Source organism: Lissotriton vulgaris, chromosome 1_1 (assembly GCF_964263255.1).
Source record: "Lissotriton vulgaris chromosome 1_1, aLisVul1.2, whole genome shotgun sequence".
In the NCBI taxonomy this organism is placed as follows: domain Eukaryota; kingdom Metazoa; phylum Chordata; class Amphibia; order Caudata; family Salamandridae; genus Lissotriton; species Lissotriton vulgaris.
The window spans coordinates 451,101,652-451,125,849 of NC_141685.1; the positions used below are offsets into that span (position 1 = coordinate 451,101,652).

The 24,198-nt window shown below is 46.5% G+C and overlaps 1 protein-coding gene across 1 annotated transcript in view; it reads left to right on the forward strand.

The window, feature by feature from the left end:
• ALG6 (ALG6 alpha-1,3-glucosyltransferase) overlaps positions 1-24,198 on the forward strand; it is a 336,619-nt gene that overhangs the window by 168,124 nt on the left and 144,297 nt on the right. The window contains exons 5-6 of the mRNA XM_086953531.1: positions 13,674-13,756; positions 14,083-14,147. Of these exons, the coding sequence (XP_086809657.1) occupies positions 13,674-13,756; positions 14,083-14,147 (148 nt within the window). The remainder of the gene's footprint in view (positions 1-13,673; positions 13,757-14,082; positions 14,148-24,198) is intronic.

Consider the following 24,198-nt stretch of genomic DNA (forward strand, 5'->3'; position numbering starts at 1 on the left):
TTATCGAGCAATACGCTAAATACTGCTTTCAGGAAATGTGGGCCCTCAAGGGAATTGGTGTAAATGGGTTCCTCAACATTAGCACTCTGACTGTCCGCCCCAGGAAGGGGTGGCCCTCCTGAGGGCTTACTTTGTGGGTGTCTCGCAAATTGAAACGCAAGATAGAGCAAATGGGGGTAGCGTATCTGCCAGCTAATGTGCAAAATGTGAGGATCTGGTTTACGGGCCCGAGAGAGATGTTTGCCACATCCTGAATGTATATGTTCCACTGGGGTGGTCCCCAAGTGTCCAGGTGAAATATGGGGATTTTAGGCCGGTAGCATCAGGGAGACCGTGGCTAACTGTAAGCTGACAGAGGAGGGTGAAAGGGGGAAGTATTTGCGATTGATTTGATGGAGATTTTAATACGCAGCAATCTGATTCTATCACTAACAGTGAAGTCCTAATGGAAGATCGTTGCTTAGCTATTCCCGAAACAGCCATGAGTAGTTTTAAATCCGCCAAGAAGGGTGGTGCATTCTCTGATTTTCTCTAAACTACTAGCTGTGCTTTATCAATGGTTGCACTCTTTCAGATAGTACAGCTATGGCGACTTTCGACAATGGGAGAAGCCTGTCATTAACTGACTATATTATAGTCAGTACGGAGGGGTAGGAATGTGTGCGTGATTTGACTGTTGTCAGAAGAGTAGAGAGGGCCATGAACCTGTGGAACTCTGACGGAAGCTTTGCTCGAGGCAGTGTGCCAGTGTGAAAAAGCCAAGAGAGAGGCGTTATGGGCATGTAATCGTCCCAACCAATAGCAGGAGAATTAGATGGAACGGTGAGAAGTACCTACACGAACTCCCCCTGCAAGAATGCATAATGGCCAAGTACGGAGCCACAATCATGTCCCTCTGATGATAATGGGGAAATCTTAGCAGCTTATGATGGGATGGTAAAGGAGCTGAAGGCTCTTTGGTCTAAGTCCATCGGACCCAAAAGCGTCATCTCTAACGGAGTTAGACGGAGTGCAGGGGTTAACTGCTATAATGAAGAATGCTTTAGCATGAAGGGAGATGTCTCATTTGTCATAGTGCGGCAACACTGCAGCCCCCAAAGTGAAATGTTATTTCAAAAGTGGAGGAGCGAGTACAAACATCTTATAAGAAATCGCTGCACCAACTGGTATTATGGGTGGAACTTGGGAAGGCCGCGCACATCAAAAATGGCAGAAGGTTTTGGGAACTGGTAACGCTGGTGGAGAAGGGGAAAGAAATATAATAGAAAATTAAATCTCCCCACCAATGTGGACCAGTTACTTCAGCACCATATACAGAGCCAATATTATAGGCCCATTTGGTGCCCAGCTGACACGCGGGAATATTCACATGGGGTCGTGTGCAAGTAATGTCCTAGTGCCAGAAGTGGAAAGAGCACTGAATGCTATGAAGAAAAACAAGGCACCAGGCCCAGAACCTTTGCCTACTGACATTTATCGTAAGGAGCCCCACTTATGGGTCAGTGTTCTTGCTCCAGTGCTTAATTCAGCCCTCGTTGGCAACACCGTATTCCTTTGTGATGCTTTGCCATTATAGTACCGATCCATAAGTAAGGCGAGCGGTGCAGCCCCTCCAATTGTCGGCTGATCTTCCTCTTGGATAGGGCAGGCAAAGTCCTGGGGAACGTTGTACTCAACCTCCTCCAGTGCTGGGTGGATGCACATAACATTATGACAGAAGTGCAACCTGGCTTTCAGCCACAAATTGGGGCTATCGACCTAGCTCTCCCCGGCTATACATGATTTCATATACGTTTACTGTTATTAGAAAGTCATCACTATTTAATATTTGTGGATCTGAAAGCAGAATTCCATTTTGTGGACAGGGAGAAGCTGTGGAAATCCCTGATAGATTAAGGAGTTGATATCAAGCTGCTAGTGGCTATAAAGGCTCTCCACACCAGCAACATGGCTAGAGTTAGGTAGGGCCCAGGTGGGGAGTGAACAGAACCTTTACCGGTTGAAAAAGGTGCTCGGCAAGAGTGTATGCTGGTGCCCCTTCTTTTTGCCTTCTTTTAAAATGATGTTACGGACTACCTGGTGGAAGACATCCCCACCATAGCCGGAAGGAGGGGGACGATAACGCAGTATTGATGACGTGTACAGAAAATGCCACTCATAAGCTACTAAAATACTTTAAGAAATACTGTGACAAGAACTCACTGACCTTTAACGGTAGTATAATGAAGAGCATGGTACAGAGGCCATCTCCTAGCTTTAATCAGAAGCCTATGATTGAAGATGTGCCCTTAGAAACCGTTAAGCAGTTTGATTACTTGGATATTAGATTCTCAGATAATCTGCACTGTGGTAGTTATATACAGAAGGCAACTGCAGACAAATGGCTGGGGTGGTCCTGAAGTTCAGGCATAGGGCAGGTACCTGAAGCATTAGTGTTATCCTGCAGATATAAAAACAAAAGGCACTCCTTTAATTATTGGCGCTCAATACGTAGCTCAATGTCATCCCTATATCAGAAACGGCAGCCTTCACTCCAGTTCTCAATTAGGTCAGGCTAATAAGAAACCCTAAGCAATACTTGGAAACCCTAGAAGAAGTTAATTTCAATGCTGAGGATGGGGAGGTGCACATGTTTGTCCCTTGTACAGAATATTTTAAACAAGCTACAGATGGAATCCTTGTGGAGAGATCCCAGTAGAGTAAGGCAGGATTCTGCAGACCTGATCAGAGATCAGTACTATGAATTTGTGCAGACAAGGAAGCGCCAGGCGTTGAAACAAGAATCTATTTTGTATAATTATTTCAGCAACGCCTATGGTTCTCCTTCTACTGGGTATCTGGATGTGATATACCCCGAACTTAAGCGATCTCTGTATGACTGGGAGCCTGCCAACTAGGGATTAATTAATCCGAATCCACAGGCTAGCTGCCGGATCTGACCACCGTGAATGTAGCTGTGGAGGGTTAACCCATTTCCTCCAGTTCTGTAAAAAATACAACCCTGATCTGCGGTGATGACTCCTTACCCTTTTTTAAAAACTATCGGGTTAGATGTTTCAAGTCGGTATTGGCGCTTTCTATCAGGCTGGATGATGATCTGTATGCCGTTAACTCAGTAACATCTTTTCTATGGGCTGCCTGGCTTCGTTTGAGAGCTGTCCACCACGCTAGGTATCTGTTCAATCAGATAACCCATTTGGATTTATGCACACCCCTTTAGGCACTGTGCTGATAATTGCTGTTTGTACTGCATGATTCCCAAATGCTCCTCTGCACTTCACCTTTATATATTTGGTGAATTAGTTGATTGTCTTTATGGGATGGTATATCGTACAGTATATGTTTTTTAGGAAGTAATTCTCCGGCTGTGAACTTTTTTTAAGAGTTTGTTGCACTTCCACGGATACATATTTGATTAATTTTGTTGATCGTTTGAACTAGAATGGAGTACTGTGCTTAAATGTTACCATAACGCTCTGTTGACTGTGCTGGATATGTATATGGTTCTCTCCATTTGCACGTTTATGCATTTGATTCATTTGTCGATTTGTCTCTATTGGAATGCAATGCAGTGCTCAAATGTTATGTCGCCCAGTTGATTTGTATTGTATATGATTTTTAGAAGTAAGTCTTTTACTTTTAACTATTTTTAAATCAAATGTTTCCTTATTGTAAGGCTGACAGCTCAAACAATAAATAAATAAAGTAATTAATTAATGTTGATATGTTTGTAATTTAATATTCAGGATATAGCTAGTAAATTATATTTATGCATAAGGTTTTGTGAATGTTCGTTTTTTTTTACTTTGTATCAATCCTGAAGTATTCACTCATAATTTGGACTTTTGTTTTATAAAAATACGTAAAAATCAAATGAGACGGGGGTGTGGCCAGCAGCCGTTCAAGATGGCCGCATACTAGAGGAGCTCCGGGGAGAGAAGTAGGATCCCCGTACAATCCGCCATTAATCCGACACATACTGTGAACCTCAAGACAACCACTGCGACCGGAATCTGGGGGCACCGAACGCACAGTTTGCTTGCCTGGCAGGAGCTCCATACAGACCGGAGAGTGCAGCCGACGGACAGCGGCCTACTCACCACCGTGCAGCTGGGGACTGATTAGGCTCCACCGGCGCCGGAGGCGAGTGTGGACTGAGAGGCGGCGGGATGCACGGCGGACGACTGAGCGGACCAAGGGGAAGAGACGCATACTGCGCTTCCTGGAACCGTGGGGCCCCGCTGTGGTTCCTCTTTGCCTCGAAGGAGCTGTGGTGGGAAGGCCTCGCTGGGCTCCAGCGGGAGGAGTGCAGACCCGAACCTCTGATGCAGCGCATCTGGGTGGCAAAATGGTGGCAGAGGTGAACGGGCCCGGAGGCAGCAGCCGGCGGCCGGGAGGTACGAGCACATCCGTTAAGATAAGCAGTGCCCACTAATGAATGGTGAGGGCCCCCAAAAACAGCCGGAGGGCCTACCGGCCTACACGACAGGGAAGTGGGGACAGTGACTTTCGCTCTGAGCAAGGGCGCTCTGCAGATCCGAAAATAAGGGGCAGCCGCCTGCTATCTGAAGGCGGCAACCTGCAGAGCTCACATGCTCCTGTGTGGCCTAAGGGGCACAGCGCTGTGCGGAGCGACCTGGTTGCTTAGGACTGTGGCCACTTACCACTACAATAAGGACATACTGTGCCCCAGAGCCCTATTGGCCCGATAAGGCGGCACTGTTACACGCATTGGATAAGACGCAGTCATACCCCAAGGATTGGGCTGTGGTTAGCGATCAGCTCGTTGGCTGGTGACCCCCGGAGGCTGCAGAGAGGCACGCTGAGCGGAGGATTGTTCTGAGTATTTCACTACACCGGTGTGAACACACCAACAACAGTCCAGGGCCTCATAAAGTTGCAGTTAGCGGCACGACGGAAAACCGACAGGCCGCGCAGGAGTGGGGTCCCACAGGAGGCGGCAGTGACTACCGGCCTGAGCAGCGTACAACAGACAGAGTTGGGGTGTAGGGGCCCTCGCACGCAATCACAAGTCAAAACTGGACAAATACGCTTATAATAAAGACTTTCCGGCGCTACCCGAGCGGACAGGTACCCCTGACAAGGTCTCCGACCAGGAGGGGGGCGACGAAAGTGACACTAGAAGATATCATGTTGGCCCTCACTAAGGTTCAGTCGAAGGTGGGGTCCATATCCACTGATGTCTCGTTCTTGAAAGCGGATTTTCAAAAAATGACAGCTAGAGTCACTGAGGTTGAGCAAGTGACAAATTCTTTGTCAAAGAACACCACCATGTTGCTTAACAAGGTCAGCCGTCTGGGTGCAGAAAATAAACTCATGGCAGAAAAGCTGGACGACCAGGAAGGGCGCACCCGGCGGAATACCGTAAGAATCACGGGAATTCCAGAAAGTGAAGGGAACCCGGCCATGGACCTCTATGTTGAGGAGCTTATAAAATCTAGACTACAGCCCAGAGGACTCCAACTTTTTCTCTGTGGAAAGGGTGCATTGAGTGCCCGGGGGTAAGCCTGAACCTGGGGCACCCCCCAGACCGGTCCTGGCCCGTATTTTTTATTTCTGTGACAGGGACGCCATATTGCAAACAGCTAGGGTGGCCCCACCACTCCGTATTCAAAACTCGGTGGTATCTTTCTTCCCAGACTATACAGCGTCGGTGTCTAAACGTTGCAAAAGCTTCCTTGAAGTAAAGAAAGAACTACGGCGCAAAGAGATTCCATACTCCATGTTGTTTCCGGCAAGACTGTGCGTGGCGGCTGACGGAAAGACCTGGTTCTACGAGTCCCCGGAGGAAGCACACGACTGGCTTGAGGGATGGCGGCGTGTCGAGGGATCAAGGTGGACGGGGAGAAGACAGCAACAACGCCGAGAAACAGAAGACGCAGCGGACCTCAGATGCAGTCAGGAGGAGGATGGCGTACGGCGGATGGATAATGAGGACTGACAGCGCCGAGTGGCTGCAGATTTAACAGACCGAGGACAGGAGGAGGGTACGCAACGGAGCAGAAATGATGACTGAAGAACGGAGTCATTGCACTAAGGAGTTGGGCCAAATCAGAAAGAGGACTACACGGTTTGATCATGGGCGGGGGGGGGGGGAATGGTCAGTTGTGACAGCGGTACAGCTCCTATACTCCTCACACTCTTGGGTGTTGAGCCAAGGACCGACGCAGCGAGACAGTGCACTGAACTGCAGCAAGCGTTAGACACCAGTTGGTCTTCGAGGTGGGAATAACTTACGGAACTCCTAGGACTTCAACCCCCCCTTACAATCAAGTACTACTGTCGGGATTGAAGCACTCTGCTAAGTTGGGGTGGCTGATAGTTGGGGGTCTGTCTGGCAGGGAGGGGGGTGGCTGGGGGGGAAGTTCTACATTTTTGGTTATTTATGGTTTTATGTTCATTATGTGGGCTACCCAAAATGTGTGTTCATTGAACAAACGCAAGTACAATGGAGGAGGAATTGTCCCCACTTGGTACTAGGTGGGATGTCTCAGCTGCATTTATCCCCTGTGGCCAATGACTTACCTAAGAGACACCAGAAGCAATACCTTAAGGGACTCTTTTCTGTAGCCCGTTCTTTAATTCAGAAAGGTTTGGGGTTAGAGAGGGAGTTGGCCGGGAAAGGAGGGTGGAGAGGGTCTTCTCTAACTGTTGGAGGGGTGGGTGTTGGGGAGGAGGGGGTGGGCCTTTTTTTTGGTCAAGTTTGTTCTTTAGGTCAGTTTATAATGAAACTGTCAGGCATGTTGCATTCTTCCACATTGTCCAGCAACTACAGTGCACATGGGAATCCCCACCGCTAGTAGCACTTGTAATCGATTATGACAGCACGATCTCGAGCAGCCCCTGACACTGGAAGGTACCCCACAGCCCAGATGATGCCCCTGACAATGCTTACTTGGTCTGGGTGGCAAAATAAAGAGGGGTTTAGTCTTACAGAGTTTAAAGCGGTGCTCCCCAACAGTGGCCCTATTGCAAGAAACTCACTTTACTGGTACAGCATGCAAGGCGTTGGGCAGATGGTGGTTTAAAATGATAGTACACGCGGAATTCTCCTCTGGCTCAAGGGGCGTGGGTATCTTTGTTTAGAAGCAATCCCCACTGATAGTACTGAATACAAAAACGGACAAACGCGGACGCTTTGCGGCCTTAATGGGTCAATGGGAAGGGCATCCTATAAATATAGTCTTTGTCTACATTCCTCCCGCACTGCATAGTATGACGCTTCTAGCTCTTAGTAAGTTCCTACTTGATCTCCCGGAGGGGGAACTGTTATTTGGGGGGGACTTTAATGCAAATGTGGATGGTACCCTGGACCGACACCCTGTGGAGGCTAATGCACCCGGCGTCTCCCGTCTTGGGGGTTTCATGGAAGCACTTAGGATAGCTGACGTATGGAGATGGTATCACCCCACGACACGACAGTTCACCTTCTACTCCGGGGTACAAAATAGTTTATCTAGGAGAGACTACTTCCTGCCTTCAGCGGATTGTTTAAAGAATATTGACATTATCGAGATAAGACCCAGAGGTATCTCCGACCACTCCCCAGTGGTGCTGCAGTACTCATACCACCACTCGACTAGGCAACGTATCTTCACCCATCTTCCCTGGCTACTTACAGGTCCCACAAATCAAAAAAGCTGTCGTCTTCGCAACAAAACACTACTTCCAAGAGAATGCTATGTCAGTCGATTCCCCAACCACTTTGTGGGAAGCATACTAAATGGTCCTCAGGGGACAGGCCATTGTCTCTGTTGCTGGGCACAAACGGGAGAAACAGCGGGAACTGCATGATCTAGAACTAGTATTACATGAAGCTGAAGACCAACATGCTGAAGACCCAACACCAGCTACATCCCAGAAATTGTGTCTTTCGCAGCAACAGCATAGGGCATTTCTCGAAGAGCTGATCAGGTCGCGATTGACAGCCACTCAGCACAAGATATATGAAACTGGGGACAAAGCAGGGAAGCTTCTGTCGTGGCTAGATAAAAGGGAACAGAGTAATAGACGCATAGCAAGCATTCAGATGGAGGATGGACAAATTGCAACAGACCCGCACACAAATTGATGGCGATCAGACTGACGCCACATCTTACAACCCTAATCCATCCAGATAAGTCTGGCTTTATGCCAGGCAGAAATACTGCACTAAACTTGAGGCTCCTGCACGGTGTGATGGCACGTATCCCATACCCTCAGGAACCGGCTGTCATACTTTCCCTGGACGCAAAAATGGCATTTGATATGGTTGAGTGGCCGTTCTTCTTCGCGGTGCTGCGTCACTTGGGCTTTGGCCCTTAATGCTGCGCATGGATCCGTCTCCTATACACCAATCCGGTAGCTTATGTAACGGCTAATGGACACCTCTCTGACGATTTTCCTCTGACACGGGGCACCCGCCAAGGCTGTCCCCTGTCCCCGCTGCTTTTTGCGCTGGTGCTTGAGCCCTTGGCAGCGTGGATTCGGTGGGAGCCAATGATAAAGGGTATGAATGGGAGAGTGGGAAGACCGCATCTCGCTGTATGCGGACGACGTCTTATTATATATGACACTTCCCAGGTGTTCCATACTGGTCTTCCTGAACATATGCGAACTCTTTGTGTGGGCGTCAGTTTATACTATCAACTGGTCCAAATCGATACTATATGTCCTGCACGGCCCACCACCGCTGCTACCTAAAGACTGTCCACTCTTGATCACAAGCGATGCATTTAAATATTTAGGATGTACATCAGACCTAACCCGGACGACTCCTTTAAAAAAAATCTGTCGCCACCGCTGGAACGTCTTAAACGGGATACGACACATTGGGGGACATTGCCGCTAACACTGGAGGGTAAGGCAGCGCTGTTTAAAATGATGGCGCTACCTCGTTTTGTGTATGCGTTGGAAAACACGCCATTCCCAGTGCCTCCTAGCTATTTTAAAACCATAGCGGCCCAGGTTTCCAGCCTGTTATGGGGTCAAAAACTGGCACTCATTGCGCAAGCCAAGTTGGTACGAGGTTGGTACGACGGAGGGATAGCGCTTCCGAATATACCATTATATTACTGGGCGGCGCAACTAAAAGTAATCAACCAGTGGATACACGCTCCCCAGGCAGACCCGGCATTTAAAGCTGCCAGATCGATATTGGGACCAGGGAATATGTTATCTGCCCTCTACGACAAGAAGCTGACCAAGTTACTAATAGGACCCGTGAAACATACAGTTACTTTATGGCATGCTGCACATGTTAGACTGGGCTGGCACGGTGCAATAACCCAACTCACCCCCCTTTGGGACAAGAAAAAACTGGGACGGCTTAGAAATAGTAAGGGCTTTACTCAGCGGGACGCTATTGGCATTTCCATTGTGGGGGACATGTGGCACAAAGGGGAAGTAGTAACATTTGAACGCCTCCAGCAGCACCCACAGAAATGTTTAGATACATGCTAATAAAACATGCTCTAACACAGGGATGTGGAATTTCTATAGCCCGACGCCCAGGACATATTGTTTGGGGTCAAGGGCAACAAGTTTTCATGTTTATTATGTCCTTGGGACAAGTAGGCCAAACCCCCTGCAGCACACACCCTCAGGATGCCAGTTTGCTGTACCACAATATGGATCAGGGAAGGGCACTGTCTGCAGTTAAGGTAATATTTTTTTGTCCATAGATTAATGCTGTTCAAACTTGTATTTATGGTTCAATAATTGAAAGCCTTTATTATTAGAGTGAGCGCTCCAAGTAAATGTTGTAAGCTCCTACTGCACTACTGACAGTGGTTCCAGTATAAAAATGTGTACGCACGTTTTCAAAATTTAGCAATATGAGGCTATGTATAATGCTCCCAGAATGCTCTTTGATTCAATGCAAATATTTGCTGAAGCTGGAAAGCAAGATTGAGGATTCTTTGCTTCCAAAATAAAATGTTGATCAAAAAAGGAAAGCAGGAAAAAAAACATTTCGCTAAACCACTGTAAAATTCCAGGTACCGTTTCTTTGCAGCATCATTCATAATAGAAAATCAGTGTCACCAGTTTCAATAAGATTCTGGGACACAGAAATAAGCAAGCATTGGCAAAGCCAGTAAGTCTTAAAATGGTGGTCAGCTTTTTAGTTTTGTCAATGTGTGACTTGATTTGGCATGGTATTTGTAAAACCTTATTGGTGTTGGAGCTGGCGGGCCCTCACCATTAGACCAAACACTGGCAAAAGCAAAAAATGTTTTGGGCCTCAAAATAGCACACACTGCCACAGTAGTTACTGGCACTGAACAAAATTACTTTGTGTGCTGATATGATCCGTGTGAAAGAGCAGAATGTCGTCACTCACTGGGAAGCCAGCGGATACAGAGAGAGTGACAGAATTTTAATAAACGCAGGTGGTCATGGTCCACGCCAGACCAAATTAGGAGCTCTATTATTAAAGAAAGTCTCAAAAATGCACCTATGGTATATGTCCTAGCATTAAATGCAGCTATACAGCTTTCAAGAATTCCCAAGAATTTAAAGAAGTAGTACAAGAAATAGTATTCCTAGAAAATGTGTGAACTGCATTTTAGCATGAGCAAATATGCATGTGCAGATTTGCTCATGCAAAAATGTTGCAACTTCACTTTCCCTCCAACCACTTTTTTCACAACTCTGGAAGAAGGTTTACGACTGCCATTGTCAGGAGTAAAGTTCCAAAATTTCCCAGTATGGAAAAACATTAGAGAAGAGTGGTTGTAAAGTCTTAAAACATGCTAGGAGGTTTGCACAGACTCAAAAGGGCATTCTAACACTGGAATGATTGCTTACTACTACCTTCAGCCCTAGTATGTAGATCTGTGGAAATGTGGCAACATAAAGGGATTGCAAGTATTCAAACACTACTATGGTATGAGCCCTGGCATAATCAGTGAGGCTATATCAGAGATCTAATATAATGAGATTGTTGCCACAATTTGTCGCCGCACTACATGGCACCAACGGGACAAGTGGATTTTGTTACAGGACAAGTAAATTTATGAAGCAACCTGCCCCATGGACAAGTAGGCATTTTATTAAATTCCACACCCCTGTCTAGCAGCGGCCTTGCCGCCAGGTACCGAGGTCCCGGAGGCTTCGCCTCTCGAAGATAAATTACTGACGGAATGTATGCATAAGAGGGCCACGTCCTTCACTTTCCGTAAACTAATTAACAACCTTCCAGATCCCACGACAACCCTTATAATAGGTAGAACATCACACCCATACTGCCTGAGGCGATGCGGGAGGAGGGTACCTTTTACCATACCATATGGCAGTGCACAAAGATCCAAGAGTATTGGGCAAAAGTGATGAGGACAGTATCACAATCAACGGGGGTGTCGTTAACACCAGAATCCAGGAGATGCTTGTTAAGTATGTGGGAACCCAATGACCTTACACACCCTGGGCAGGATTGAGCCACGATGGGGATAATGATTGCTAAACGAAATATTGCACAGAAATGGCGGCGATGGAAGTGCTGACGCTCACCGCATTGTGCAAAAACATGGATGCGACAATGGTGGCAGAAAGAACGGTATTTATCAATCGAGGTTGCCCTCGAAAATGGAGTAAGATCTAGGGGGCCTGGAATGCATTCAGGGGTAATATTTGTGAACCACCGGAGTAGCAGGCTAATGAAGTTTTGGAAGATGATTTTTAGGGAGGGTGACGTTTATGATTTGTGGGCTTCTGTTCACGAATATGATGCTTTAATTACCAATCACACGATGTATTGGGACTGTGATCTGCTGGTTTTAATGGATATGTATATCAACTGGAAGAATTTTTGCCTTTTTGAGGATGCTTATAATAAAAAGAATTTAAAAAAAAATCAAATGAAACATTGTTGGTAGTGTTGTTGTGAATTAAATCTACTTGCTATAAATTGATTAAATATGGGTAAAGAAATTATAATACACAGCAGAATCATCGTTAAGGTATATAGTAAAGGAAGATAACCGCTTTTCCCTCGAGCTTTTGAAATTGTCAGGTGCATCTTCCCCCTAGCCTGAAAAACCATTTTTGCCTGACAAAGTATAATAAAAACTGGGTCTCTCTCGCTCTCTGCCTCTCTCCCTAGAGAGTGCACAAGAGATGAGAGACTTTGTCTGTCAAGGTTTAGACCCTGGCAATGAGTGTGGCGTACTAGCATGGTAGCCACCTTGAGATGAGCGAATGTTCTGCCTGGGAGATGAGAATAATCTGCTGCCTTAGTACTGTAGTGTAATCAGAGCTGCAGGAAGCTTTTGATATTTTTAGGAAGAAGGCAGTGTTGGTGCTGAGAAGGAAGCTGCCACCTACAGTAATAGGTTCATAGAGCCCCAGTGGTAATTGGTAATGGGGGGTGAAGGGGTGATGAGGAGTCCGGATAATGACACATTGTCTGTGGGAGAGTGTGATTTGAGGAAGTGCATGTTGTTTCTGTACACTGATATGAAAACAAAATTGGCAATACATTTAAAAAAAACCTTAAGCGCAGTAGAAGGGAAGATGCAAGTGCTTGTGGAGTAGGATTTTTGATGGTCAAGTAGGTAGTGAGGAAGGCTTTAAGGATGGTTTAGAATACTTGAGTACCAGCACTTCATTATGGAGGAATCTATGTGGCATTCATTAGATATGGAGCAGTGGGTGATGGGTACCGAAGAATCACTCGACAATGCAATGAGTGGCTACATCTGTAAGCTTTAGGAATAATGTCCACCGCCCAAGATTGAGATTTACTATTGGGGTGGAGGGTTTGAGCGTGTGGCTGGTGAAGCGGCAGAAAATTATTAGAATCCCATTACATTGCAGGTATATAGATTGCCAATGAAGATCCCAAAACAGTGGGAAGACGCATGATTCTTTTCATCGTAAGATCTAGCGATCTCTGAGAACTGCTTCTTATAGAGAAGAATTACAGCGCAAGGGGAAGCGTGTGCATTTGGTCCAGGGCTTGTGCCATGAAACATTGCAGAAACAGCATATCATTTTTGTAGTCAAAAAGGAACTCCTTACCTTGGACGTTAGGGCCTAAAACTACAGCAACCACTCAAACCTTTAAATTTTTTCGTCCGAAGGGGGCTGCTAAGGCAATCTTTGAGGGTAATCGAAACATGAAATTTTGAGCAATTCAAGTAGGGGATTTGGCATTATGGCAACTGACGGAGCAGTGTCCAACGGATCATTGCTACTGCAGGTTTTAATTTCTTAGAGGGAAGAGTGGGACATAAGGGATCTTATCCAGTCATGTACATTTTGTACTTCCTTTTTTCTTGTTCCCGCTCCTCCTGATCTTGCTTTCCCTCCTAGTTTCACTTTTAGACTTTTTTTAATGTTAAGATTATGAACAAGATATTCCGGGTTAGGGGGCATGGGAGGTGGAGTCTTACTGTGTAATACAGAAGTGGAGGACAGTCAACAGTGCTGTTTATTTTTTCTGAACGTTCACTGAACGCTTCAGGAAAAACTGTTGAAATCTACACAGTTGAAATCTAAGCTATTGTGACAAGCCAGAATTGCACTATCGTGCCCTATGGATGTATATTTCCATTGTGCCTTGCACATTGATTTTACAGAATATTCAAAATTAACACCTACTTCACTTGAACTACTACTAGTGTCAGCCTTTCTGTTGTCACTACTACTTATCTTAAAATTTTGTCTTTCAGTCTTCATTGTGGACGTCCTCATCTACATACCTGCAGTAGTTCTATACTGTTTCAGTTTAAGGGAAACTTCCACCAAACAAAAGGCAAGTGTACGATTGTCCATGTAGAATTATTTTTTGTTCCGGCAGCACATAAAGGATAAACAAAGTTAGTAATCACATTGAATGTTAAAAGTGGCAGGGCCATGTTGGTTAATAGTAGTAACTTTTGTTTGGCAATTGTGTTAGTAAATAAAGCTATGATGTTTGATGTTGTATCATGTACTAAAGTAGTTGAGAATATGTTTTTATAATTCTGTGCTGAATACTTGTAGAGCAGTGTTTGACCATTGTATTGCAACCGAACATATTGATTGTGTCAAGTTTTCATTGTGCCATTTTAAAGAAATCTGTTTTCTGCTGTTTTTCAGATCTCAATGGTGTTTTGCATCTTGCTTTATCCTGGCCTCATTCTTGTTGATTATGGGCATTTTCAGTATCCTTTCACTTACATGACCCATAAATGCTGTACAAAATAGTAAAGTAAATAGATATGGTTAGAAGTATTTCTTGTCTCAACGAACGGTTGAGGAAGAGGTTCTTCTAAAGGGTTTTTCGTAGACAGAAAATTTGGAAAAACAAATTATATGGCTTGAATAGATTAAGGTCATCCGAAAATAATGTAAAAGTACAGTTGCTTTACTGTGGGTTATAACCTTTGCTGTCAAACTTGAACTCGCTTTTTATTTTAATTTGGGAACACCCTATGCATAGATCCATCCATCTCTGGCACGTGTCCTTTTTTGGTATTGTCTCATGTAATACAAACATTTTTCAGTCACACTTTGTTCGTGTTTAATTTAAAAGTGCGTGTGGCACTTGATGGGCACTTGTAAACATACATTTATCCTCTAGAGCTCTCATCTTTTGAAATCGCTACCATGCAGAATGGGTGCACAAGCATTTGCAGTCACTAGGAGGTATTGGAATAGAAACAAAAGAAATCTGGGGTGTTTTCGCTCCTTTCTGGCACCATCATTTCTGAGCGACTGTCGCTCATTCACCACTGGCAACACTTACAATTAAGATTAAATAGCTTTCTCAGCATTTTTGTTCCAGTAATCTCACCCTCGGAGTTTATGGGTCCTCAAAATTCTCCATGGACCGCATCCACCACAAATCACATGACATATGTTTCAGTGTAGCCTGGCCCCTCTATTCTTACAGAGAAGACTGTGGTGTTTAATGCAAGTCTCTTTGATATTTTAATTAGCCATAAGGACTCCTTTCTTCTAAATTGCTCTTCTGGTTTCGGTACTGAACCCTGCACTAGGTTATTTTAGCCTGGTGCAAAGACATTTTAACTCATCAACATTGGCTTAATCACTATGAGAAGAAAGACCATTTTTGTGGCATTGCAGCAACTATAGTGCTCTTTTGTACCTATTGCAAAGATTCTGACGATGCAGGAAGTGATATGCTCGCTTTTGTATGAAACCACTCCAACTCTTATCCTAAGTTGCTTTTTCCGTTCCATACCTATCATCTCTTTGAACTTTGCAAAATGTTATCCTCTACTTTTGAAGGATTAGTCTGTGTTTTTCGGGGGCTACTGCCTCAAAGTCTTCAGGCTTTATGTCTTAAAATCATTAGGAAAATAAGTTTGTTTTAATCTGCACAGATGCTGCATGTAGCGCCTGTCCTCCAAGTATGATAAGAATACCTATTCCTTGTTTGCACTCCACCTCCTTCAGTGAGAGAGCTTCCAAAGTTATCATCACCTTCTCTTACATAGGCAAGGTGAGTTGCTTTCTGTCTTCCCAGAACAGGTGCTCGTCCACAGACGTCAATCTCTTGAACCAATACTAAAACAAGCATTGAAAATGCAATAGGTCTCGCCTTTGATTAAGTTAGTCATTTGCTTTGCTAATGGTTTTGTATAGCAAAGCAAATGGCTTTAACTTAATCAAAGGTGAGACCTATTGCATTTTCAATGCTTGTTTGTACTGCTGATGGCTGCATCCAATGGTGTGGGGTAGGGTGGTTCATTGTCTTAGGGAGACTGCCAGCTTTTGAATTCAGCACTGGAGATTTGGAAAACTTCCAAATTGAAAATGCAGCAGCATTCAAAGTCACCTACTTTTAGATTTCCAACTGACCAGTGGTCAATCGGATGTCCCCACGTAACAGGAGCAGCATTTACTCGCGATTGGGGTTTCAAACCAGTCTTTTCTCCGGGAGCTGTAGTTGATTGAAAACATGCGAGAACCAGTCGGCCATGTTAGAGGACTCAAGAGCCCGCCTATTCAGTAATAGTACACCTTTGGTAAAATCTCTGCAGTCGTTTTTTCAAACGTATATACAAATCTAAATAAATTACGAACAGGATCAGTGGTTGTCGGTAAATTTGTAGATTAGATTTCGTTTGATTTCACAATTATGTATTGTTTAATGAGGCGATTTTTTTTTCTTTTAATTGATGAACGGCGTTTTAAAATACAATAAAAAATACAGTTAAAACCTACTCTTGTATTGTGCACCACTGGACTGCACTGAAATCTTCCCTACACGTGAAATTGGACCCGGATAGGCACAGGCTGTACCAGCAAGAGGCCTGACAAGCACGCGCTGAGCAGCACCCCCTTCTGGGCACGCGGAGGTGCAGAAGAGACCATCGATGTGCTTACGGGGATTGGATGCTTTACTGGTGGCGAAAAAATGTCCCCAGAGTGTCACGCTGTCAGTAAAGCATCCAATCCCTGCGTGCACATCTTCTATCTCTTCTGTCTCCCCGCGTGCACGATTTGGAATCCATATCAATTCCAAAAGGCCCTTGTCATGGCGCTGCTAATGCCAGACCAGACCTAAAAATAAGAGATCTAATGTAAGATCCTGGGGAAGGTCTTTTTAACGCAGGCATCACTCTTCCTCCTTACCACTCTGCTCCTTTTCAGGACAGTGCTTAACTCCCAGTTCCTTGCCTGATTCCTTTGAATCTGGTCTTTACTTATTCAGCATCAGAGCCATTACCATCACTCACTTCAGAGCAAGTCTGGCCAATGCCATTGGAGCAGCATCCGGTGATACTCTAGAAACATCTGAAGTAAAGCTGCCTAAAGGGCAACTCTGCCTCTCCATCATTTTTTTGTGGGAGTTCTTTACTAACTATAGTACCCAGGAAAGAGTTCACCTCTGTATGGCGTTAGATGGTGACGAGTGATATATATATTCAATTCTTATCTTTTGGGGGGGAGACCCCCCAAACTTGCCTTAAATGCGTGGTAAAGGCCTATACGTGTTAAAAACATTTGTGGTAATAAATGCATGGTAAAGGCACTGCAATGTAAAATTCACGTTGTAAAGACTGTTTCCCCCTTCACAACTGTTGTTTGGTGTAAGGGGGCTAATCTGATGCCTTCATTAGTAGAACACAGTTAAAAACCTAGGTACGCATAACGTGGCTTGAGATTGCTGCAAGGTTTGCATTTGTACGTAGAAATATATATTTATTAATTCCTCACAGAATAAGTTGCAACACATTCAGCACATCGTAAGTTCATTAATAGCCACATTATTTTGCCCCATAATTCCTCTAAAATAATATACCATCAATTCGAATTAATATGTAGTAGATCCACCTAGAAACAATTAGTACATAGTATCTAACGCCCCTTGTAAAAATGTGGCGAACATAATTATTAAGACACTAGTGTAATGCCGCCTGTTGAAAAATCCGGTTCAGGATTTTCCAAAACGTTTTCCTGAAAACATAAAATAGCTGCCTTGAACAATGGGTCAAGCCAGTTTGAATCTTGTAGTCCACGTTACTGAGTTTTCTGTGTATAATCAGCAAAGAAGCAACGTTTTCTAAAATTTGCCAGCTTTCTTTTAACTCCTTAATCCCCAACCGTTTGAGAAGGAAAAATCCACATCCAACACATACATAGGTCTACCACTTGTGTACAGACGTCGAGATGTTGTGGTGGGCTTTCACATTACATATGCATGCTGAAGTTCACTTAATAACATGGGTCTTAACACCTTCCATGCTCAAGACAAGCTCAGCTCGTCATGCAGTACACTGCTCGTGTGCTGCTGAGCTCGTCATGAACAATGGGATTCAAGGGAGTCCAGCATCCGGGATGAATTGCTGTAGCATTGAAGGTGTTAAACAAATTGATTTACATTGTTAGGGACAGTCATTAAATCTGATCCTATCTTTAAATATGCATCCATTTAGGTAGGAGACCTGTTTTTATGTGAGCATCTTTAAAAGTTCTTGCAATAGGTGCTTTCTCCTGAATATCCTGATGTGTAATATATCTTGATATACAGTACATAGATCTCCTTACTGGACCGTTGCACCTTGGATTTGCTTCTCATAACAAATGTTCATGGCTTCCAAAAGCTCTGCATCTTTTTCTGCTCTAAATGATTATGTTGCGAAATGAAGACCCAGACCCTTGCCTTGAAGTGAAATTCTTTTGTTTACTTTTAATACGGAATATAAAAGTTTTGTTATGTTGCACACCACAATGTTTTATATAGTGCCAGTCTGTCAATTACCGGGACGCCATAGAGCCTTTCCTTGCAGATGTGTATGTGCGGATTGTCAACAGCGGTCATGTGGCTGTCCTTGGACAAAATATGCACAAAATAGTGACAGTGGTGTTGTCTTGGGTGTTGATTTTTCCCCTGTTCTTGTGTTAGGAGTGGGGTGGGTTGAAAATGAGACAATTGTGACCCCTTGTCCAAACCTGTATGACGGTGAGAGGTTCCGAGGGATGCCACTGCAGTGTGTTTTACAGTGGTGGTGTAAATCATTTGGACCTCCACCTAACAGGTGTCAGGTGTGCCGGTCAGCCTGCCTCCTTGGGATCTGGTAAACGTGTGCTGCACCTGTTATGATTGTAATTTCCCAGGTGTTAATGGAGTGTTTATGTGAGTGGGCGTTTAGGGTGGATGAGGCTGATTTCTTATTGAGAGTGTTTTAATTTGGTTACTATGCCTTGCAAGCTTGTTTGCTGATCTGCCTAATGTTAGAGGATGGATTTTAGTGTGTTGTGTTGCTGTAGTTGTGATTTAATCAGGTCAGTACTGTCCAATTAGCTTCCTATCCCGTGTCCCCTGTCCCCTGTTAGCGTTCAGATGTGTGCTACAGTTTTGGACCATTTTTGAGGGAGGAGGGACACCCGGTTTGTGCACCTTACTTAACGGTCTCTTCCATTTTGCTACCTGTTGCTGAATTGATTTATTGATTTTTGGCCTGTCTTTTGCCATTATGCCATGCGCTAATTTATAAGTCATGGATAGGTGCATTAAGGAATTCATATTTGCTGTGTCCGAAGGGTTGTGTTCTGTGCTGTAATATTACTAACTGTTAATGTATTCAATATAGATTGCTGATCGGTTCCAGGCTCCTAGCTGTACCTCTATTCCTTTTCCTGTGCCCTCTTTTTTTTTTTTTAAATCTCTTTATTCGCATCAGGTTGGTACATAGGAGTAAACAGTCACTTAGCGTGTAGAGAAAATCAGTGACACTATTAACAGGAATGCAAAATGAAACATGGTTAGATGTGACCAACAATATGATGAGCGGAGCAACACATTCTAGAAACTCCATTTTTCCGTTTTCTAGTTTGCCAATAATACGTACATGTACACATGCGATGCAAAGAGATAAATAAGATGCAAAAAAAAAAAAAACAACAACTAGAGAGATGCCTACAAGGGAGAGAAAGCGGACAACAACACATCGATCAGGACAAGATGGTAATAGCGGTTGCATGGGTGACCATAGGATGTCGGGGTAACCAAGAATTGAGTGCAAGCAGAACAGGCACGGCAAACAGTAGCCAATTGCAGCATAGTAGACAATGCAGACTAGCCGGGGGAAGAACAGCTAGCCCACCCCCTCCGGAACCAGAGAGCTCGCCGCCTGGGACTGCGCCGCCTGTGTTAGCTTGCTAATGTACTGTCTGTAGGGGCCCCATATGTCGACTGGGCGCGAAGCGGTTGGAAGCTGTGCGGAGTATTCTGCATTATTTATGTTACACTGGGCCAGACTGCGGAGCCATGTCTTCGAGGTGGGAATGCGCTTAGAACCCCAGAGCATAGCAATTTCCCTTTTTGCGAGCAGAAAACCAATGGCAGCCAGTTTCCTCGTGGAGTGGGGAAACTCAACAACATACCCCATCAATGCAATCTCGGGCAGGGGACTCAGGACACACTCTAAAATGTTACCCAGTATGTGGTGTACCTGCAACCAGTAGTCCTGCAGTTTGGGACACGTCCATGCAAGGTGGGCAAAGTCGGCGTGTGGGGCATTGCATTTGGGACAGTGATGCGGCCTTGACGGGTCGAGTCTGTGAGCCAAGGCAGGTGTGAAGTACAGCCTCCGTAAAAACTTGAAGTGAATTAGTTTGTGTCTGGTGTTGATGGAGACGTCTTTGGTGGCCCGGCAGCAAGCGGACCATTGGTCGTCAGTAATGGGTCCGCCCAGATCCGCCTCCCACGCTGCACGTACCCGTGCATCTGGGGCAGGAAGTGCGGCCACACATATTTTGTACAATTTTGACACAACGTGCGCACCATTGGGGGACTGTATCAAGAAGGTCAGGGCCTCCAAGTCGTCGGGAGGGAGCGGGAAAGAAGGAAACTGTGTTCTGAGCATGGACCTCAACCGGGTAAGAACGAATGAGTCCATGAACGTTCGATCGGAAAAACGGAGGTCCTCTGTGACCGAAAAGACATGACCATCCGGGAACAAATCTCCCACGGTGTTAAGCTGGTATTTGGAAAGAGTACGACAGACCACCGCTTCAGAAGTGATAGGGAGCCAGTGGGGGTTCGGGAGTGGGAGGGCCGGCGAGTATAACACATCCTTCCGGAGCAGTCGACGCAGCTGCATCCAAGCCCAGGAAGTAGTGGAGGCAGTCTGAATATCCTGAGGGTCACGGGGCAGGCCCTTGGGCAATAGCCTCCCGAGGGCAACAGGCCACGCCATGTCCGCCTCCGGACGCAAATGGGGTATCCGGGCATCCGGGTGAAACCAGGGGTGTGCGTAAGCGCACTGGGCAATAAGATAGTAAAGGTGAAAGTCCGGGACTCCAAAACCGCCCCGTTCATAGGGCAGAGTCAGGGTTCGCCAGGAGACTCTCGGGTTCTTGTCCCCCCAAACTAGCCGCAGCAACAATGAGCGCAGCTGGGTGAAGAAAATCTTGGTCAGTGGGATCGGCAAATTGTGGAACAGGTATAGGAAACGGGGAAGCACCACCATCTTAATGATAGCTACGCGTCCTGCCATGGAAAGAGGAAGGCGAAGCCAGTGGGCGAGGCTATCTTCCAGAAAGTCCAAGGCCCGACCGTAGTTCAGGCGGACCATGGAGACTGTATCCAGGTGTATGTGGATACCGAGATACTTCACCGAGTCCGTGTTCCAGTCGAGTGGGAATGGACTGTCCCAACGAACTGTGGCGGGCGTAAGGGGGAAGATATCAGACTTGCGCCAGTTGATACGAAGGCCAGAGTACTCCCCAAACCGGGTTATCTCGAGGAGAAGGGGTTCCAGGTTTGTTTCAGGGAACCGGACATAAAGTATGGTATCGTCCGCATATAAAGAGACGAGGAGCGGACCAGTACGAAACTGGAGGCCACGATGTAAATGCCGCTCCTGAAGGTGCCTAACCAAGGGGTCCATGGCTAGGATATACAACAGTGGGGAGAGAGGGCAGCCCTGTCGGGTGCCCCTCGAGAGGGGGAAGCTATCGGAGATGGTGCCATTAAGGCGTAGTCTCGCCCGAGGGGCGGTGTAGAGCAGTTCTACAGTGGCAATGAACATTGCGGGCATGCCCATCCGCCGCATGACGGACAGAAAGAAAGGCCACTCCAGGGAGTCAAAGGCCTTCTCGGCGTCCAAAAACACAGCCGCCGCCGGGGTGTCAGGGTCTATTCTGTGCAGGACAGAAAAGAGAGTTCTAAGGTTAAGGGAGGTGGAGCGGTGGGGGACGAACCCGGACTGGGCAGGGGAAATAATCTGTTCCATCAGGAGCGACAAGCGAATTGCGAGAACCTTGGCCAAGATCTTGTAGTCAAGGTTGAGCAGCGATAGGGGCCTGTAAGAGCCACAGAGGGACGGGTCACGACCAGGCTTGGGCAGCAGCACGATCACCGCCTCTCGAAGTGTGGGAGGCAAGACGCCGGTCTCTAATGCCTCTGAGTACATTTCCACAAGATGGGGCACCAGTTCGTCTTTGAACTCCTTATAGAAGTCGGCCGAAAAGCCGTCCAGCCCAGGAGCCGAGGAGCCCTTCAAGGCGTCGATAGCCTCAACAATGTACTCGGGCGTGATGGGATCGGCAAGGAAATCCTGCATGCCTTTCTCCAAAAACACCATGGCGATCTCATCAATGTACGGGCCAGGATCACGACGGTCATCAGGCAAGGAGGAGGTGTATAACGTTTTATAGTAGGACAGGAAAGTAGCACATATGGAAGGAGTGGTCTGGTGGCGAACGCCAGAGTCATCGAGCAAGTCGGTAATATAGGAGGCCTGCCGGGGGGGGCGTAGTAGCTGTGCTAGGAGTCTACCAGGTCTGTCACCCTCTCCGTGTTGTCTAGCTGCGTGTTGAGTATGCAAGTAGTGCAATTCCCTGTCTGCGGCGTCCCTGAAATCCTGCAGCAATCCCAGACGTTTGGTCTCCAAGGCGCCATCAGGGTCCGGGAGGCCAGAACTATCCAACGCCGCAATGTCACCTTCGATACGAGACATTGTGGCGCGGATCTCGCGCAATGACCCAACGTATTTCGTGATGCATACACCCCGGATGGTGGCCTTGAAACCCTCCCACAGTGTGGCCCATGTGTCGACAGTGCCTGAGTTAAGCTCAAAATAGTCCTCAATCGCCTTGCGAATGTCCTCTTTAAAAACCGGGTCAGCCAATGCCATGCCAGGGAAGCGCCACTGTCTCTCGTACCCTCCCAGTCTAGGAACCAGTAAAGTCAAAAGTAGAGGAGAGTGGTCTGAAAAGGTACGTGGGAGCGTAGAGTGCGTGTCCACCCAACCAACCACACCCGGGGAGAGGAGCCAATAGTCGATCCTGGTGCTAGTGTTATGATACCCAGAATGATGTGTGTAAGCGGGCGAGTGGGGATGAAGCCGGGCCTCGATATCAATTAGGGGATAGTGTGCACACATGGTTGAGAGTACAGCATGGGAGCGAGGTTTGCAGTCCGGTGATGTAGAGGTGCTATCCCGTGCAGGGTCCATCAACAAATTAAAATCTCCACCCACCACCAACATGTCAGTGTCGATGCGTAGCAAATCGTCATGAAGACACTGGAGCGTGGTAGGGGAGTCAGTATTGGGCCCATACACTCCAACAAAAGTAATCTTAAAGCCGAGAAGAGTCCCAGTGGCCACCACATATCTACCTTCTTTATCAAGAATGCTATCAGAGTGCACGTAAGGGACCCGCCGGTGAACTAAAATGGCCACCCCTCTCGCATACCTGCTGTAATTGGCGAAGAACCTGTGCGCGCCCCAACCCCTGGCAACCATAGCGGAATCAGTCTGTCCCAGGTGTGTTTCCTGGAGGAACAACACATCCACCCCATGTCGAGCTGCATAGTTCAGGATTTGCTTCCGTTTTCTAGTGTCGCTGAGTCCCCGAACATTCCACGACATCAGAACCAGTTTGGAAGGACCAGGTTGCTGACCTACCCTAGCCATGCAAAACCGTACAGGATATCAGTGAACAATCTTGTGCGTACCCGCCGCCACCCTTCCGCAAAACAGACCTCTCTCGAAACAAAAAACAAAGCATGCACAGAAACATTCCAACTAATGCGTGAAACACCCCCCCCTACCCACCCACCACCCAGCCTCACGTAAACCCCACGGAGGCACCACCCGGCCCAAAGAACAACACCAAGAATAGCAGAAAGAAGCAAGAGTCCAATGCAAATCCTGCGAAAGAAAAACATTCTCAGAAATGAGCACCATACGGCTCGCGCCATGGGGGGAGGCAACGCCCCGCCGGGCAGACGCAACAATCAGGTCGACATTCAAATCGTATCAACGTGTAAGAGCCCTGCCAGGGGAGTCGAGCAGTTAGCAGTGCAGTGTATTAATGAGAGGCCTAGCGAAGAATAGGCAAAAGTCAGCCCTGCCCGCTCTCAGCAAAAAGGTCAGCGCTAGCCTGCGAGTCCATGTTCGTAGGGGATTGCTGCGCCCTGTCCGAGGACCGCGGAGATCCTCTATTTTTATAGGCTAGGCAGAACTCCTGTGCTTCGGTGGGGGAGTCAAAGATGCGAAACTTGCCATTGACGTCAACCCTCAGTCTGGCAGGGTACAGCATGCCATAGCGCAGTCCCAGCTTGCGCAGCGAGGCCTTAACACCAGTGTATTTGCGACGGGCGTCCTGTACCATCATTGTGAAGTCAGGAAAGAAAGAAAGTACCCCACCCTGCCATTTCACCTCGCCCGCCTCACGAGCGGCCCTCAGGGCAGCATCCCTATCTCTAAAATTCATGAGTCTGGCAATGAT